Below are 17,585 nucleotides of genomic sequence, written 5' to 3'. Positions count from 1 at the left end.
TACAGAAATGTGGGAGTGCAGCAGGGAGCACATGAGTACAGAGAGAGTTGTCTGGATTTTGTATGGCACTCTAAAATGCTTAGCAATTCTTACTAGCTCATGATCAGGTACTCACACAAGTACTTAATGTATCTATAGTATAAATGCTTTTTTGTCTAGTGCAGGCAGATATTGCTAAGTCTATTTTTAAATTACTGTGATAAATTTTACAGTGCCAGCAAGTGCCCTGTTACCAGAAATGAATTCCCAATGTGGTCATATACAGTAAACCATAAAGTCTGGGGAAGAGCTCTATAAAATAGCTGTGTGATCTTTTACTGTTCTTTCCTGTACTGAGGGGATGTCTCCTAATGCTGTCTGCAGGTCTCACAAGCTGGGATGTAGCATCCCAGCCAGAAGCTACTGACCCTGAACAGACACTGTCATAGCAGTACAGAATGGAGTTCTTCTTCCATCCTCTTCACTGCAGTCTCCTTGTTCCCTCTGTAACTGCTGGATCTGTACTTGTACCACTTATATTCTGATGAAGTTACAGAAGCTGCAGTTTATTTAATACTTGCCAGGTTGTTTGGGGCTGTATGGTCAGACTGAAGTATTCCACTTGGTTGGTGTGAAAAACGGGTGAATCTCATTGCAATAACTTCACTTGAGACTTATCTGCATGATAAAAATGGCTTAAAATTACAGACCTAGATGCAGATTGCAATGAGACTCACACATGAGACCAGTGAGACCAGTTCCAGTCCTGTCAGATTTCAATGGCTTATGATCAACAGAAAGCCACAGTGCTAGACTTTTACTTTTGGTTGACAGAAGTTGTCTCTGTCATAGCTAACTGTTCTGTGATCTGATTTCAGACAACAAGAGACAAATCATGGATTCAGCATCTGTGTCTGAAAATGGCTACCTTGATTTGCTGCTTTGTGATATTGATCCAGTGCATCTATTTACATTCTCAGATCCTAAGTCATCTGGAAATGAAGGTGAATTCTTTGCAGGTTAGTAAAGCACTAAAAAGCACTTGAATAATTTACATATAAGTCACTGCCATCTCTACAAGATTAAGTGACAGTTCGTTGTGGTGGCTGGACTGAATTCACCAGGTGCTTTGTTTTGCAATATGATAATTTTGTCTGTATAAGTATATAAAACAATGACTGCTTCCAGAAACTACCAACTATTTCAAGACAAGTGTAAGGTGCTGAACCTGGTCCAGAGCAATCCCAAACATCAGTGTCAACTGGAGAGTGAATGGATGGAGAGCCTCTCTGAGCTGAAGAACTTGGGGGAACTGGTTGATTAAAAACTCAACGTGAGCTGGCAATGTGCACTTGCAGCCCAGAAAGTCAGTCCTATTCCAGGCTACACCAAAAGAAGTGTGGCAGAAGGGTGAGGGAGATGATTCTTCCCCTGTGCTCCACCCCGTGAGACTCCTTTGGCAGTGGTACTTCAGGTCTGGGGCCCCCGCACAAGAAAGACATGAAGCAGTTGGAGCAGGTCCAGAGGAAGGCACAGAGATGCTCAGAAGGCTAGAGCACCTCTCCTATGGAGGCAGGCTGAGAGTTGCGGCTGTTTAGCCTGAAAAAGAGAAGGCTCTAGGACAATCTTATTGGAGCCTTGCAGTACTTAAAGAAGGTTTAAAAGGAAAATGGGGAGGGACTCTTTACAAGGATGTGTAGTGATGGGACAAGGCTTAACAATTCAAGGCCAGGTTGGATGGGGCTTTGGGCAACTTGATCTGGTGGGAGGTATCCATGGCAGCGAGGTTGGAACTGGATGATCACAGAACATCTCAAATTGGGAAGAACCCACACGGATCACATCCAACTCAGCACTACACAGGACTACCTAAAAATGAAGTCATGATCTTTATAGGTCTTTTCCAATTCAAACCATTATGTGATTCTATGAAGCTAGACAACTGCAAGCAAACTATCATTTCCTAAGGCACCAACACAACAGACTTGAATTAGCAGGTGCTGTTCTACATCTTTACAGAGCATGAACTAATGATTTCATTATTCTGTGATGGAGGAGAAAGCAGAAAGACTAGGGTGCCGAGGGGATGTTTCCTTTCATACATGTTTCTACAGCTAAGCAGATTAGAAGGTTGGCCCTCGCTCTCAAATTCTGCTCCTGAATCAGTGTGCACATTGCAGAGCACACTGCTTTGCCTGGGCTTGCTAGAATAAAAGTATGAGAGTGTATCTGTGCTGCTCACTGTGTTGTGAAACAATAGCTGAGGTTGTTTTAAACAAACGAGCTCAACTATGTGTTGAGAATGGCAATGAAAGGAGAACATATGTTGAAATCCTAAAGCTCTGTGCCAGATAGACATAAGAAGTTACCATATTGGAGTGATACCATTTCAAATCCTTGTTGCTTTCTGCATCTTGCTGCAGGAGTTTTTCTGCACTGCCATGATCTCACTTTCACAGGACTGAAAGTAGGATGAATTACGGATAAAGGACTTGACTTTCACAACAGCAGAGATGTTTTGCTGGTTTGAATTCTGAGCCTTCCTAGTGTCTGAGAAGACATGGATAAGTTAAACAGTGTCAAGATATGGCCCCATTTATTGGAAGTAGGACATCTTCATTGTTAAGTTGTTAACACAGTCCCTGACATGCTTTTGGCCTTGTCTGACTGGCATTTTCCTAGGCAATTTACTGCTGCAGATCAGAGGTTAGCATGGACTCCGCAACATTCCCAAGAGGGAATTTGGATGGTGTTACCACATCCTGAAGATTAAAAAGGTTTAATAATATGGACTATTTGGGGTTAGTCTCTTCTCACATGTGACAGATGACAGGACAACGGGAAATGTCCTCAAGCCCCTGAGGAGTTCAAGGCCAGGTTAGATGGGGCCCTAGGCAGCCTCGTCTAGAATTAGATACGGAGGTTGGCAGCCCTGCCTGCAGCAGGGGGGCTGGAGCTTGGTAATCCTTGAGGTCTCTTCCAACCCATTCTGTGATTCTATGAAGTTGTGCCAGGGAGGTTTAGGTTGGATATCATGAAGAACTTCTTTACTGAAAGGGTTGTTAAGCACTGGAACAAGCTCCCCAGGGAGGTGGTTGAGTCACCATCTCTGAATATGTTTAAAAACCATCTGGTTGTGGTGCTCAGGGACATAATTTAGCAGTGGGTTGTTAGAGTTAGGGCAGTATGGTTAGGTTGTCATTGGACTTGGTGATCTTGAAGGTCTTTTCCAACCTGAGCAATTCTATGATTCTGTGATGATTCCACTCCATGTCTCTAGGCCATAGTACCATGAAATGGATTCTGGAACTGTTTTATATACTAGGAGAAGTGAATTTTCAGAGTTTAACAAAAGAATACTGGATTTCTGGATTAACCTTAAGTTACTGAGAATTCAGTTGTGTTTCTAGTTAGCCAACATGCACCAAAAAGCAAAAGTCTTACACTGAAATAATACATCTCCTTTTTCTTCATGTCCTTTCTGTTTTTTTTCCTTAGCTATGATATTTGTTAAACCAATGCTAACTCCTTTTTCATTCTAGATCCTGAAATTGATACCTGCAACTATGAACAATTCAATAATATGGATTTCCTGTGTACAATGGAAAATGATGAAAATGAGGATGAATTGTATCTTTCTTCCAGTGCCAGAGATGCTTATGCCAGAATAGGTATGAAAGCTTTTTTTTTTTTTAATCAGCTCTTGGTATTTTAATGTGATCATTCTTTTCTACCCATTTGATATAGCTCTTTCTTACAAATTCTAGTTTCACTCTAAAGCAGTGGCTTATATTCAAGGGTCCTCATGCACAGTAAGTCTAACCATGTATGGCAGGTATTCAAGACTCCTCATGCACAATACGTCTAACCTTGGTACCTAAAACCATGCATTGTGGGGAAACAGATAACAGCAGTCTGTGGTTGTTAGGGGAAAATCTCTCTATTAATGGCTCCTTCTGCTTAATATTTCCTGTCTCCACTTCTCCTTTCTCATGTTCTTTGTTTCCTGAGCAACAATTTACAAGAAAATCTTAATTTAACTCTGTTTTTTCAGTTATATTGCAGAATTCTGTGAACAGTAGTAAACAATTTTTACTGTGAAACTTACTGTGGCATTACTGTTTTCCTGTCTCTTTTCTTCTTTGTAGCTGAATTAGCAGAATATGTGCTCAAGGACCAGCATGAGAAGCAAGTGGAAGACGTTTTTGGTAAGATTTATGTGGACAAGTTTCATTTTCTTCATGACAGAGTTCTGGATAACACCTTGCACTGTACTTCATGCCCGCAGTTAGAACTTTAGTAAGGTTTCTGTCATCAGGTATCCTCTTTCACCTTCAGCTTTCTTTCACCCAGGAACTGTGTCCAGATGAATTCTGAGGATATTTTGCTTTTTTGCAGGATTTTCTCTGTAACAGCAGTTGTATCTGTGGCCAAACTGCTGGTCACTTCACCATAGCAATATTCTAGGCATTGCCTGACTGTCTAGTGAAGTATATGTCTACAAGAAGCATCAGACTTATCAGCATTTGACACAGATGATGTGCATATATTCATTAAGCCCAACACACCAACAGGACTTATCATGTGTATAAATTCAGTTCATGCACCCTTATTTCTGTGGAGGATGCACTAAGTTGCCTGAGAAACCATATCAGATTTTACTTCTCTCAGATCAACACAGGAATGGTATAAAATATATGTAGTAAATGATTTCTTCATATCAGTACTTGATTGGAAATGTTTGCTTGACATCTTGATCAAAATCAGTGTTTTGATTATGGCACAAATGCAGCAGTTCACTGTTTTGGAGAGTCTGTATTAATATGTGGCTGCTCAGAAATATGTAGATTCAGAAAGGTTCACAGAATATCTGCACATCCTCTTTTATGCTTGGGGAAAGTAATTTGGAATTGCTTGCTAAAGGTCATACCATATCCAGGGCAATTAATTCTGGCTACAAGAGGCCCATGTGACTTTTAAAATGTTTTTTTAACCTCTCCCTGGTGTTTTTAAAATTCAGATGAAGAGGTTGAACCTAATGGCAAAATTGGTGCTGATCTTAGAGGAAATGAGATCCAATTTTAATATTTATGTATTTTGCTGTAGAAGAATGGTACAGATATCTTCACTGTTTTATAACACAAAAAATATATAAACAGTTTAGAACCCCTTACTCTTCCTCTAAAATAATTAATCTTCTTCATATAAATAATCTTTTTCATATATATAATGACTAAGATCCTTTTCTGGTACAGAGATCACACAAACTCTCTAATATAGCTGTGATCCGGATATGATGTTTAATTCTTTGTTCATAATTAGCAGTGTTTTAATAGCCACTGAATTTGTCACAGTACATCAATTTCTTCACTCTGAAAACCAACACAGGGTGACAGAATCTATGGTTGGAGTTTTGTGAGCTTTCTAACTCCTATAGATTTGGGAATGTTTTGCAGAATGATTTTTGTTGTTCATCTTTTATTTGGAGCATGTTTCATCATTGCTGTCTTCTTGTGTCATTCTCTCACTTTTATCTCCTCCTGTAACATTTCTAGGAGAACAAAGGTTGAGATTTGCAATATTTCATCTTTTTAGCAGGGAGCCTTATTTTGGATGAAATGGTTCTTGAAAACACTGAGAAATTCACTGACGTAAAGAAGCAGAAATGTCACAAAAGAAGTAAGTAAAAACAGTGAGAGTCTGAAAGGCTCTAGAGTTCGGATTCAAAATTTGGATTAGAGTTCTTTGGTTTTATATGCAGCCTCAGTGCATTTCTCATGTAGTTCTTCAGTGACACAAGCAGATGTGCTTCCCCTGACTTTTCCTATCCTGTATGGACATTAAGTGAAAACTTCCCCCAGCACATTCTTCACAATTTGCAGAATTTGTTTTCCTGTAACATGACATTAAGCATTTTGTATTTCTTTCCCCCTAACTTTTTTTTTTTGTTATCCATGTGAGAGTGTTAACTTTGTTTGCAGTGTATCTACAGCTTAGAAAACATTAGTTCAACTATTCAGTTTTTAACAGCAAGAAAAACAGCAAAGCTACATTATTTATGGAAAAAAAAAAATAATCTATAGCCGAATTCAAATTTCAGGATCACAGTAAACTAATATGAGACTATTCACATTCATGTTTAATGTATTTGACTCATGTAGTTCTAAAGTAGCTGAATAGAAATTGTTAGCATCCTCTTTTACTTTAAAGTGTAAAATAAGTTTCTACAATGGAAACATAAAATCAACAAACTGAATTCTATTTCTGTCATTTACTGTCCCCTTTCTTTGTTTTAGCCTTTTTAAGCTCTGCAGAGAATTGCTCTGACGCTTCAGAACCTAAATACAAGAAAATTGGTAAGATACTGGCTGAATACAAAAGGATTTTTGACCGTACATTGTCTGATGTTCCATAGTGCCTTCCTGTGTTAGATGTAACTTTGCCTTGCAAAGAAGATCTGCTGTCATAGATTTGATGATTAGCATAGTGGTGCATTTTCATACTTCAGTGCTTCCAGTAGAGTAGAAACTTCTGTAGAATCACATGCTTCTTACTATGCAGCTGTCCAATTCGTGATAGAAAAATGACTTTGTCTGTGTCTAGAGAGGCACAGTTGAACTTTTCTAAACCCACTTGAGGGCATAAAGAAGGCCAATGGAGAACTGGAACAGTGACAAACTTTGTAACCTTTTTCATGTACACCTTTTATTTATGATGCTTTATGTGACTCTGAAAAAAAGAGGATCAATACTAGGAAATGCCAAACTGTGGCTAAATGTGACACTTTACAAAAATCCAATGAAATATCCTAGTAAAAATAAGAGTGAAGGGACTGCTTCTTGGCCCACCCCATATTCTAAAGTCCTTCACGCCAAAGTAAAAAAAACAATGACATTTCTAGGTTGTCAGACCATCTACAGGGTAGTATCAGCATCCAGCAAGCAGGATATAACTTGTTTCCAAGGGCAAAGCAGTGCTCAAGTTCTTACCTGGCTGTAGGATAAATGCGTGTCACAGGCATAAGTAAATATGGTTTATTGTACCTAGACCTCTCCCGTCTCATGCAGTATTAAGGGACAGACTGTGGCCTTGAAGCCAATTTAAGACCTTGTTGAGGCTTACCTGTCAGTCACTGATGTGTAGGAATGTTTGCATCTAAACACATCTGAAGGTTGCTAGAAAGAAGACAGGCCAGGAAAGATGAAGAATTTCATTTACTCTTCAGAATTGCAGAGTAAATTTTAGAAAGTTATCATTTTTTTTTTTTTCACAACTCAACTTATAGGAATCGTCTTTTTATGATATCTACTGATACCTCTTCTATGGTCCCTCAGCTTCTAACAATGAAGTAACTTTCTCCTTTTGTTTTTGTCTCATTTTTCTTCTTATTTTTAAGTGGATGCCCCTGCAGTATCAACAGGGAATGGATGTTTCCTTACGATGTCTCTCAACAGCCATTCATCTGACTGCACCCCACTAACTCACCAGCACATGCCCTTTTCTGCTACCACTATCAATGCACTGGGAAATTTTGTAATTCCTGGTATGTACCATACAGCTGTAGCTGTGCACTCTTATGTTGGTTGTTTTATTGCATCTTGTAAGTTTGGTCATTGACCATGAACAGTAGTGGGGAAAACAATTTAACAGCCACTTCAGTTCGAGACTTAAAATTGAGACACTCACTAACAGAATGAAAATGTTCAAGATAAATCAAAAGTACTTTCCCCCTACCTGAATAGAATGAATCTTCTGTTTAATTGGTGAAGTGCAGGTTAGTAAAGAAGAGATTGGAGTTATTTAATATAAACAATTAACTATTGGTCTTAAAAGAATAGGAAACAACAAAATTTTCTAGAATAAACTTTTGTTTACTTCCAATTTCTTTCTCATCCAGGTGTTTGTAACTAGATAAGTGTATTTGTAGTAATACATGCTACTTGTGTCTTTGCAATAGCAGACCAAAATCTAGTGTGGAATTTTTTCACAAAAAGTGAATACTTATCCAGGTGATGGGCTGAGTAGTCACCTTGATTTGATCATGCTGTAAATAACAGAAGGTGTGCAGGCTCCATTGGCAAGTGCTAATGACAAAGACTCACAATCTAATACCTCTTATGTTAAACTTACGCTGGAAATGAATCCAAAAGCTTTGTGTAAGTTGGGAGTGTGGGAGCGTCTCTGTGAAGCTAGAAGAAACAGCACAAAGTAGTGGAAAAATTCTGTCACACCACAGAAACTCGGGGCTATGTATGACTGAGTTACAAACACTCCATCAACAAAAAATTCCCTGGTTTAAGATCAGAGGGAGAATGCTCACTAGCTGCTTATACAGCTGTGTTATGCAGTTATGTGCAAAGGAGGGTAAGCATTAATTCAGATATGTAGTATCAATACATCTTCTCTCTTCTTGATCTCTGGTCTGTACATCTACGGACTTTGCCCTGAGTATGTTGCCTTAATAGTAATAGACTTTGTCTTTTGAATGTCAAGACACAAGGGTCACTAAACACTGGGTAATCCCCTGTATTTTCCAATAATCATACCTTTTAAGAGTTTGTTCTGATGGGTTCTGTGTCCCTCATGTGATCCCATGAACTTTAAAAAAAAACATAAGGTACTGTTTTGTATCATAAGGTCTCTGCTGGAAGTATTTGCCCAGAAAGTACAAGAAAAGATAATTATCTATGAGAAGGCTATTTAGTTTTTGTTTTTAGAAACTTTTTGAGATAGGAAGACTTTGAAAACAGGAGAGTAATGATTCTGCTGTTTCAGGGTCTTCAATACCTTTGATTCCAGAGAGTCTGCCACTTGGCATGAAAGACAACAGAGAGAACATAGACTTTGTGGATCCTGCTCAGCAGAAAATTAATTATTTTCTTGGAAATGGCCCATCTAATGCTATAAAATATCCAGGTAAGAACTATCATCTTTTATCCACATAAATAGTTAGAAAGTACTGGAAAGTCAATGCTGTTAACAAAGTACGAGACTTCCTCGTTTCAGTCACTAATAGCTGCAATATAGTGAAAACTCTCATTTGTTTCTTGCCAGCACTGACTTCCTCCACTGAATTAATGGTATCCCCAAGTTTTCAAGTTAATTTAAATGGTAAGTATAGTATCAATTTGAATATGTACATTACTTTGGATCGGAGGAGGGAACACTCCCTTCTATTCAAAGCCAGTTCACCCCTGCTGGTTTTATTAAAGTTGACCTCATTCAAGAAAAGAAAAAAATGTGGCATTTCATGCTTTATACTGATGACTTGCTGCTTAGTCTAGTCCAAAGAATGAGGCAGGTAATGGCTTGTAGAGCTACTGGGTCAATTATAAAAAAAAAAAAATCAGTTTGCCACAAAGGAAAATCTTATCTAGTTAAAACCCTTACAAGAGCCCCTTGTGTTGGAGTGCTATCAGAGCAAGTGGCTGTCCCATTACTGTCTTTGCCTGAGCATTTTAAGTGCTCTGTGCTGGAAGCCATATGCTGCAGTCAGCTTCTATAGGAGCCGTAAAACCAAAGTCTTATTTAACGAAACAATACAGATGCATAGTATGCAGAAGGGCTTATAAATAGATCAGAGTCTTTTTCAAGCCGTAACAGTCCCAGCTGGGATAGCAGACTTTCCTCTGCACCTTTCTTCCAACTCTCAGAGTGCAGGGAGATTTGTTTTCAGTAGCTCCTCTCCTTCCCACCTCTACGTAATCTGGCAATTTCAGCTGCTCGCAGGTTAGTACAAGTGTTTTGTTGCCCTCTGGTGGCTAACCCAGCCCACAGATGCACAACTTTGAACTGGGAATTAATAGGTAAATACTTCAAGTTTTGAGTAAATACTTGTAAATGTTGTATACTGCTTTTAGTTTTGATGAGATAAACCTTTCCTATATGTGGATGTGAATTTCTGCACACCACCATTTGAAAAAAAATAGTGGATGCCACCTTGTTATGATATGACTTCACACTGTTGGAACAGCTGTCATCTTTTTAAGTATCATGCTGCATTGGTTCACATCAGCTCACATGTAATACTGCGAGCTTTTCTCTCCCCTTTCTTGTGTAAAATCAATGGTAATATTTTCCTGACAGTACATGTTTTATGTTGCAATGAACTTGAGCATTTGGATTAGTTTTCCTGTTAAAATTAGTAAAGCTGAATCAGCAACTATTGGACATCTTTCTCAAGTATATTGTCATGTTTCAGGCTTAGAAATGTACAAAGAAGTCCAAGTTCCAGTAATTCTTTCTGAAGAAACTTCAAGAAGACCAAGTGAGTTTATATGTTGAAGCTTCCACAATTTGCTGTTTTTCCTTCTTTGCAGAATAGAGCCTTGTTTTAGAAACTGCCATTTTCAACAATTTGTTAAGTTGTTCCAACTGTCTTGAGCTATATTCCTGCTTTTCAGATCTTACACTTGTATGTCTTTGGACATCTAGCTATATAACCCACCCAGGAGATTAATGTCCTTAGCTGTTTTATCACATCCATAGATATCTTCAGAGTGATTGAGTTCTTAGTGTAAAGGTGTTATTACTGCAGACTTAACTGAAGTAACTGGAGCTAGATAAATTCAGGCCTGCATGCTTTTTGGGAACTGATGTATTTTGACCATATTACAGTCATGTGATTAAAGCACCCTGAAGCATCGTTGTTGTTTTTGGACTGGTTTCTTCAGTTTGCATATGTATTTTTTCTCTAGGGTCAGTGGAAGCTTTCCGTACATCACTTATGGATTACTTCCGAGATGTATGCAAATCTGTGTCTGTGGAGCGTGAAATATCTCTTGATCACATGTATATTGATGGTACACTTAGGCAAAGCCAAATTGAAACCAAGCCTGGGAAGAACAGCGTAAGATCAGTAGAAAGGGACTCAATTACTTACAGTCAGAAAGGGAAGGAAAAGGCAGTACTTGAAAGAAGCCAAATATTTCAAATCCCAGGAGGTAAAGAGTTAGAGACTAAAGTGATTGTGGTGCTGGGAAAAGCAGGAATGGGCAAAAGCATTCTTGTTCAGAAGATCTGCCAGGACTGGTCCAATGGAGAGTTTCCTCAGTTTGAATTTGTCTTTTGGTTTGACTGCAAACAAATAAGCTTGCCTGAGAAGTGGTACAGCTTGAAAGATCTACTTCTTGATTTTTTTGTAAAACCTCAGGAGGGAAGCAAAGAGATCTTCGAGTATATACTTCAAAATTCTACTAAAGTCCTTCTGGTTTTTGATGGTTTGGAAGGGTTGCACGGCCATGAGAATTTTCCTCATTGTTCAGCCAGCCAGCCTAACAAAGACTTGTGCCGCATGAAGGAGCTGCTTTCGGGACTCATCCAAAAGAAGGTACTCAATGGCTGTACGTTATTACTTACAGCAAGAACAAAAGAAAAGGTGTGCCAGTATGTGTCCAAAGTGGATAAGACTATTGAAATAGTAGGATTCTCCCCTCTGCAGAGAGAACTGTACATAACCAAATACTTTGAAGGATTACCCTCATGCGATAATGCACTGAATTTAATCAAAGAGCGTGAGTACCTCTTCAGTCATTGTTACAGCCCTGTTATGTGTAGATTTGTTTGTTTTTTCTGTGAGGCAATACTTGAAATGGGAGACCAAGGCCTTCCTTCAACCCTTACTACACTCTTCCTGAAATTTGTTCAGCAAAAAATAATGCCTACGCAAACAGATGTTACAGACGTTACAGTTGCACAAAACCAAGAGAATCTTGCTACACTAGCCTGTATAGCCTGGTATCTTGGAGAAAAGCACCAAAGTGCCATGAAAAGTGATCTTCTTCCATCTAAGAAAGTTAAAGAGTTTGCTCTGAAAAATGGATTTTTCCTGCCATTTGCATTCCCCAAACATTCAGGTACAGGAGAAGAGGAATACGGGACCATGTTCTCCGATTTTGTCATTCAGAATTTCTTGGGTGCACTTCACCTTATATTAGCAGAAGGCATCAAGGACAAAAGTCTAATAAAATATCTGTCTTTTCCATCCAAAAAGAAGAAACCTTATAACTGGTTACATTTAGTGCCTCGATTTTTGGCTGGATTGTTATTCCTTCAGGATGACATCTTCTGCTCTTCAAACAAGAGTGTAAAAAAATCAACCAAGAAGCAGAAAATGCTCCTGAAATATATTAAAAGGTTGCAAATAAACAACCTCTGTCCAGAGAGGTTACTTGAGCTTTTGCACTGTATTTATGAAACACAAAACAATTATCTCTTGCAGCATGTGGCCTTGAGGCTCAAGCCAGACCTGTCCTTTCTGGGCATTGTTCTTACACCACCAGATGTCCATGTACTGTCCTCTACTTTAAAGAAATCAAGAAAAGAATTTTCCTTGGATTTGCAGAACAGCAGTATTGACACGCACGGGCTAAAAGATTTGGTTGGCCTGAAGAATGTGACATCATTCAGGTTGGTCATTCTGTGTAGATAGCAAGTGTCATTCATAAAGCTGTGTGTAGATGACCCTTTCATGAAACAGCAGTTATATCTGTTGATTTCACATGTTTTATCACTTCACAGGGCCTCCCTGAGTGATACAATCAAGCTATGGAAATATTTAGAAAAGACAAAAGACTATGAACTGCTGAGAGTGTCAACAGAAAAATTTGTTCTTGATCCCTTTAAGGCAAAGACAATGAAAGACATCAGTGACCTTTCTGACCTTGTAGAAATGCAGGAGATAATAATCAATAGGTAAGCTTGTTTATGATCAAGATCCCTCTCAAATTCTTTTTAAAGCACTATTTTGGTTACAAAAATGTTTCTCATGCTCTTATTCTAATGTGATTTATTTAGTGTTCAAGATGCCTCCGGTTGCAGCAACTATGAAATTCCTGCCGTAAAAAACCTGAGAAAACTAGAATTTGCGTAAGTGAAATGCTTCTCTGTTGATTGATATCTGATTACACTTAGGACTGTCATAGAGATTGTCTACAGTGTGTCCTCAATTTATGGTAGAGCATTAAGTAAAACCCATTTGTTTACATTTTTCTCATATTAACAATATTTAGTAATTTTCATCCAACTAAAAAAAAAAGTAGTTTCTGGATCCTGCAGTGATTCAGATCAATGTGGTTCTATCTATTTTGTTTGATTTTAGCAAAATTTAGCTCTTTGTAATCAGGTGCAGATCTCATGTCTGTATGCAAAATGCAAAACTGTGATCTAAATGCCCATGAAATAATTTTTTGACAGAAATATTCAGCTGTTCTATCTGAATCTTCTGCCCCATCTAAGCTTAAGCTGTGAGAGGAAAAGGTCAGAGAATTTCTTCCAAATTAAGTATGTAGTACAGTATTCCTGGAAGGGGGAAGATTCACTTAGAAACATTGTCTTGAAAAACAAGGTTTTTTAACCCTTATGTTTTTCAGACTGTAAAGCAGCTTACAAATGTAAGCTCTCCTACTGCTAATGTTTCTCTCTCCTACTGCTTAAAAGCATCCTGGTGTTAGGGTACTTGGGAAGAACTTACACCAATGTAGTGGAGAACTCTCACCAGGTCTTCATCTATTTCTTGCTCTGCATATCTGACTTAATTCAGAACTATAATGCTTGGCCTCACTTCTGATCTTATGTTTCTTCCTCTACTCAGTTCCTTTCCTACTTTCATTTAATTTTAAAACTCTGGTTAAAATTCCATGCCTTTTAATTAGGCTGATCTTGTTCTGATACAAAAGGAATTCCAAATGAGACTAGCATCTGAGGGACAAATTTGATGAGCAGATGCCTAGAGCTGGAATACTATAGTTCTGTTTATGCCTTAAGCTGCAGTAGAATGTTGATCTTAAGTTAGTTTGAATTGCCAATAATTGGAAAGAAAATGAGAATGTTTTTTACATCTCTGTTATCAAGATTACAGTAATTAAAATGAGAAATCTGCAGAAACGAAAAAGAACAGAAATATACGAATCTAAACCAATTGAGAGTCTTCCAAAGAATGTAATAAATGGCAAATGCAGATACTGCTTCTAATCAAACCTCCTCTGTACAAACAGCTCTTCTCTGTCTGACTTTGACTTTGTTGGTCCTCATCTGGAGGCTCTGGAGCAGAAATAGTCCCTGCAGACTGTAGGGAATGGTTGCTTCTGAGGAAGGTGAACTGACTGGCATCTGGGGCTATAGAGAAAGAGCTTACTTAACAAATTTATAACTTCTGCTGTTTCTTTTCTGGCCGTGAATCAACTGCTGCATGTCTACATCTGTTTATTTTCCTCCAGTCTGGGTCCAGCGTGTGGCCTTCAGGGACTCCTAAAACTCGTGGAAATTCTTGCAGCATTTCCATCACTGCAGCATTTAGAGTGAGTAAAGCTAAAGATTAACCTTGCTAATGCTACACCTCAGCAGCCCATGATGAAGAGGGAAGTTGTTTATCCAAGAAACCCTTTATTTTCAACAGGACTACTCACTTCGATGAACAAACTGAACAACAAAAACATTCAGTGAATATAACTACAAAATGTGAACTAAGGCCCTTCAGTAGTATTAAGGCACTCAGTAGTGGCTCATTCAATAGCCCTACTATCACCTCTCTCAGTATTTCCCAGTGATTAAAAGCCTGATGAGGTTACTTACAGTGCCCTGCTGCTTGCCCATGTGATTTTATTTCTCCTTACATGTTCTGTAAAAGACATTAAAAAGACATACTCAGCTAGTATCTAATTTCAATCTGCCCATGCATCTTCATGCTGTCTTTGTCCTTTTCTTTACCAGGGGCAACTTTAGAAATAAAGTTTTAAGAATTCCAGTTGATACTAATTCTCTTTTATGACAAACAAGTTATCTCTGAATTTTAAGCTGCTTTACACTAGAAACAATGGAACAATGGTAGCAACAATAGCCATTATTTGGTATGCTGACTATGGGTAGATTACTGGGTTTTGAGAGTGCCTTTAAATCAATGGTTCAGTCCATAAGCCATTTCTCTGTATCTTTTTATGATATTTGAGGAAAACAGCAGGGCTCTGAAATTGAAACAAGCCCAAAATCCAATGATCCAATACCTGAAATTATGATTATCTAAAACTCTTCTACCTGGATACCTGAATGAGGAAAAACTTCTAATGCTCCTTACCTGGCAGAGTTGCTGTTTAGGTAGGGATTTGTGGCTTCTGCTGCATTTGATCAGTTTTGTGTTTCTACATGCACAGGAAATCTCATTCCAACACAGCTGGAACACAGCTATTTCAAAACCATTTTAATAATCCTCAGCATATGGTGGAAGTAAGGCATTAAGTGCTACCATTTGCATATCAAAGGAAATGGGTCAAGCCATTCAACTAGGCTGTATATTTGAAAAGCAGAAAGCAACTTATTAGAGAAGCTGTGTGATGGTTCTTGCTGATTGAGGCCACTGCTGAGATGCAGGTTCTCAAGACATACAGAATGGTCTCTAAGGTGAATAAACCACAAAAATTTATATTAAAAGGAAAGCTAATTCTCTCTTTTTTGTCCTCATCCAGCCTTGATGCTCTGAGTGAAAATGGAATAGGAGACGAAGGAGCAAAGAGTCTGTCTGAAGTCTTTCCAACACTGACATCACTGGAAACATTAAAGTGAGTTTCAAGGTTAACAATTTGGAATTTTTTTAAAAGAAGTAGATTAAACCGAGGGCCTAAAGAGACTGTGTGGTAACCATTACTGGCAAGACTAACTCATGGGCACAATAGAGCAATTAATCTATGGACATATTTAATCTGCATATTCATTAGAGAAATAGTTTAATCCTATTGCAATTCCTTATTTCCTCCCAGGGTTTATAATTTGTCTTTTTCCCTGCATCTGGTTCGAACACAATGTGTAAATTGCATTAAAGAATAAAAGATGAGGTGCATATGAATTATTGAAATGTTTCTGCCGGAGCTACCTCAAAAATTAAAGCAATGCAGGGAAGAACGAGGGCCTGGCCAAGGCAGACATATTCTTAGGGCCACAAACATTGAGGGCAGGAGGAAAGGAAGTGGAGTGAAGTTGAGATTCAAAGGGAGTTCACCTTGCTGCTTCCGACTTTAATGAGGGAGTGGGAGAGAAGCAAGTTGCCAGTCCCAATCACCACCTCACAAAATCAAGACTCCCCTCTGCTGATGCTTCAGAGGACTGAATTTTTCAGTGGGAAAATGTAGTTTGCTGATATGTTTCCCTCCTTTTCAACTCTCTGCTCTTGAAACCATCCAATTTCACAGTCTTCTGAGATCATTAGGCTTCCCAGTGTGAATGTGTTGGGTTTTTTTGTTTTTGTTTTTTGTTTTGTTTGCTCTTTTTTTTTTGATTGAAAACACAAGTTACTGCTCTTCATTTTTCAGAAAGTTGCCAAATTTAACCAAGAGGATAATCTTGGTAATTGTTTGTAAGAAAAGATTCTTGAAATTCAGTTTTATTTCAGTTTCTGAGCAAAGCTCTCAGGTTAATGGTAACTTCAGGCTTTGTAGCATCACATTTGTTTTTCAGGACATCTAAAATCAATTTGTTACACATTGTAATCAATTAGAATAAATGTATGCAGCTAACAAAGCAATTTCATTTTCTGTAGCTTATCACAGAATAAGATAACAGATGTGGGCGCAGAGAAACTAGCTACAGCCCTTCCCTCCTTGTCTTCATTAACAACACTGAGGTAGGTGGCTGTGTCCTGTTGGGTTGTTTTATACAACATTCTTCACTGTATCTGTCAGAAAGTACTTTAAAGAGAATAAATTTTCAATAGACAGACTTCTGATTTCATTCTTGCACAGAGTATGTAGGGAGAAGGTAAATGTTTGACTCTGTGTAAACATACAGAAGTGTGTCTCAGGAATGTAACAAGAACTATGCTGGTTTGTGAAGCCAATTCATAATATCTGGTAACCAATAATGCCTTATACAAATACACACCTATAATCATGGCCTATTGCAAACTTATGCAGAGCTTGCTAAGCCAGCAACGGGGTAGTGTGTGTTTGCAGATAGGGGATTAATAGTCCATCCCACTTGGTTAAAATATCTGGCATAGGCCTGAATGAAGTGTCACTGGAATGTAGGAAACTGGTCTGCAATTCTGGAATAGTTTGCTCATGTGGAAATCTTCTGAATGCAGTGTACCATAGCTTTGATCCTCGTTTTCTTGCAGATTTTTAATTTCCTCCAATGTGTCAGGAATTTCTGCTTGTTCATTAAAAATCCTACATCTGTTTTTGCTGTAGCTGTGTAAGCTGGAGGATATATGTGACTATGTGCCTTGATATAGAAAACATGGACATGTTTTAAAGATTAACTGCAATTAGATAAGGGTAACTTGGGCGTACCAGTCATACCTAGAATTCTTTGATCTAACACAGAGTTTATTTACATTGACCATTATTCAATTGTGACTATATTGGTTTTGTTGTCTGCAGCTTATACAACAATAGCATTTGTGATTTTGGAGCGGAAAACCTTGCAAAAGTCCTTCCTGCAATGGCTTCTTTAAGAGTGCTGGAGTGAGTATGGAATCTGTTGAAATGGCCCAGGAGAGCTGATTTGTATGGATACTGAAAACTCAGATCTTCGAGCTATAGGCAAAAGAGACAGAATTTGAGGGGAAAGATCTTTTTTAGTGTGGTTATGCTATCCTTAGAGGCTGACATTTGTTGAGA

At 38.4% G+C, this 17,585-nt stretch overlaps 1 protein-coding gene across 10 annotated transcripts in view; it reads left to right on the top strand.

Annotated features, from left to right (window-relative positions):
* The window catches only part of CIITA (class II major histocompatibility complex transactivator), a 34,144-nt gene that overhangs the window by 12,392 nt on the left and 4,167 nt on the right, over positions 1–17,585 (top strand). For 6 of the 10 annotated variants that reach the window (XM_010719419.3, XM_010719424.3, XM_010719425.3 and 3 more), the window contains 16 exons: positions 858–998; positions 3,522–3,650; positions 4,128–4,187; positions 5,575–5,658; positions 6,276–6,335; positions 7,376–7,522; positions 8,755–8,895; positions 9,034–9,090; positions 10,181–10,246; positions 10,677–12,387; positions 12,499–12,672; positions 12,775–12,846; positions 14,196–14,276; positions 15,438–15,530; positions 16,505–16,588; positions 17,346–17,429. In XM_010719419.3, coding sequence (XP_010717721.1) covers positions 858–998; positions 3,522–3,650; positions 4,128–4,187; positions 5,575–5,658; positions 6,276–6,335; positions 7,376–7,522; positions 8,755–8,895; positions 9,034–9,090; positions 10,181–10,246; positions 10,677–12,387; positions 12,499–12,672; positions 12,775–12,846; positions 14,196–14,276; positions 15,438–15,530; positions 16,505–16,588; positions 17,346–17,429 — 3,184 coding nt within the window. The remainder of the gene's footprint in view (positions 1–857; positions 999–3,521; positions 3,651–4,127; positions 4,188–5,574; positions 5,659–6,275; positions 6,336–7,375; positions 7,523–8,754; positions 8,896–9,033; positions 9,091–10,180; positions 10,247–10,676; positions 12,388–12,498; positions 12,673–12,774; positions 12,847–14,195; positions 14,277–15,437; positions 15,531–16,504; positions 16,589–17,345; positions 17,430–17,585) is intronic. The other 4 variants (XM_031555826.1, XM_010719422.3, XM_010719421.3 and 1 more) reach the window with 4 other exon arrangements.

This window comes from Meleagris gallopavo, chromosome 16 (genome assembly GCF_000146605.3).
Source record: "Meleagris gallopavo isolate NT-WF06-2002-E0010 breed Aviagen turkey brand Nicholas breeding stock chromosome 16, Turkey_5.1, whole genome shotgun sequence".
NCBI classification, from domain to species: domain Eukaryota; kingdom Metazoa; phylum Chordata; class Aves; order Galliformes; family Phasianidae; genus Meleagris; species Meleagris gallopavo.
Note: the sequence above shows the minus strand (reverse complement) of the source record. Positions and strands in the feature narration are given on the sequence as shown.